At 38.6% G+C, this 1,137-nt stretch overlaps 1 protein-coding gene across 1 annotated transcript in view; it reads right to left on the bottom strand.

Annotated features, from left to right (window-relative positions):
* Nucleotides 1-16: 16 nt before the first annotated feature.
* The window catches only part of LOC106870620 (uncharacterized), an 11,239-nt gene continuing 10,118 nt past the window's right edge, over nucleotides 17-1,137 (bottom strand). Inside the window, exon 2 of the mRNA XM_052974571.1 lies at nucleotides 17-503. Coding sequence (XP_052830531.1) covers nucleotides 183-503 — 321 coding nt within the window. The 3' untranslated portion in view covers nucleotides 17-182. The remainder of the gene's footprint in view (nucleotides 504-1,137) is intronic.

Raw genomic sequence — 1,137 nt, 5'->3', positions numbered from 1 at the left:
GATGTTATTACTGAGGAATTCAGTTGGGAAGATACTTTCTAGTGTTACTGGCTCTACAGTAGGTGTTTTCAGGCTCATTTTGGGTGTGTTAATGTGCTCGCTCTTGTTGATCTACTGACTCTCCGAAATACTCCACTTTGATATTTTGAATTCTCCCTTCATTGACCAACAGCTCAAAGATGTTATTTATGACTGCTGTTGGTAAGTATTTTTTCAAAAAGGTTCAAGAAGTCATTGCATACTTTTGACCATAACTTCTTGCAAACTCTGTTCATGCAGTTCTCGGTTACTTCATTCCGGACTGCATTGATATAATCCATGGCCGTCACAATATACAGTTGTTTCTGAGATTGCTTATCTTCGTTACCTATTTCTTCAACAAGCTGGCTGGCAGTGAGACGGATGTAGTGGGATTTGATATTAGACATTACACCCTGATTCATGGGTTGGTGTGAGGAGGAATCAGAGTTTGATAAGTAAACTGCTGCGACAGCATTGCAGGTCTGAAAGATATCAAGATTCTAGGGTTAATAAAAAACATTATCAGCTGACAACAATTCTTTATGTTCAAGGCTATGTTTTCACCGCTGGACAAAGACATGAATCAAATAACAGTGAAATTTTCTATTTTCACCTCGGCTTTCTTGTTCATTTCCAAGTCACAAGCAAATACATTCGTGGTATTCCCCTAATCGCTAGTCGTGTTTCTTAATCATTATGAAGCAACAGATTAAGTGGGTGAGCTTGCAGAATCGTTAGCACGCCGGACAAAATGCTCAGCGGAGTTTCGTCCGTCTTTACGTTCTGGGATCAAATTCCACGTAGGTCGACTGGATCTTTTTTAAAACGGGGGCCACATTTTTCATTAACGAAACACTTTGAAACTTGGAACACTGGTAGAATGTTTCATATAAAACATCTTTTTCTCTTAGTCTTCTTAAAAAAAAAAAGAAATCCATAAGTTATTCCATTTTAAAGTTGTCGTATTTCTGTAATTTCAACCAATCACTGACGTCCATTCAGCCGATATACATTAAGTGCCGACTACATAAACAAACGATTCTGAAACAATTAACCCTAACCCTAACCCTAGAGTTAGGGTTGGGGTTAGGGTTGGGGTTAGGGTTAGGGTTAAAG

The sequence above is a fragment of the Octopus bimaculoides genome, chromosome 1, assembly GCF_001194135.2.
Source record: "Octopus bimaculoides isolate UCB-OBI-ISO-001 chromosome 1, ASM119413v2, whole genome shotgun sequence".
NCBI classification, from domain to species: Eukaryota; Metazoa; Mollusca; class Cephalopoda; order Octopoda; family Octopodidae; genus Octopus; species Octopus bimaculoides.
This window is presented reverse-complemented; position numbering and strand designations above follow the sequence as displayed.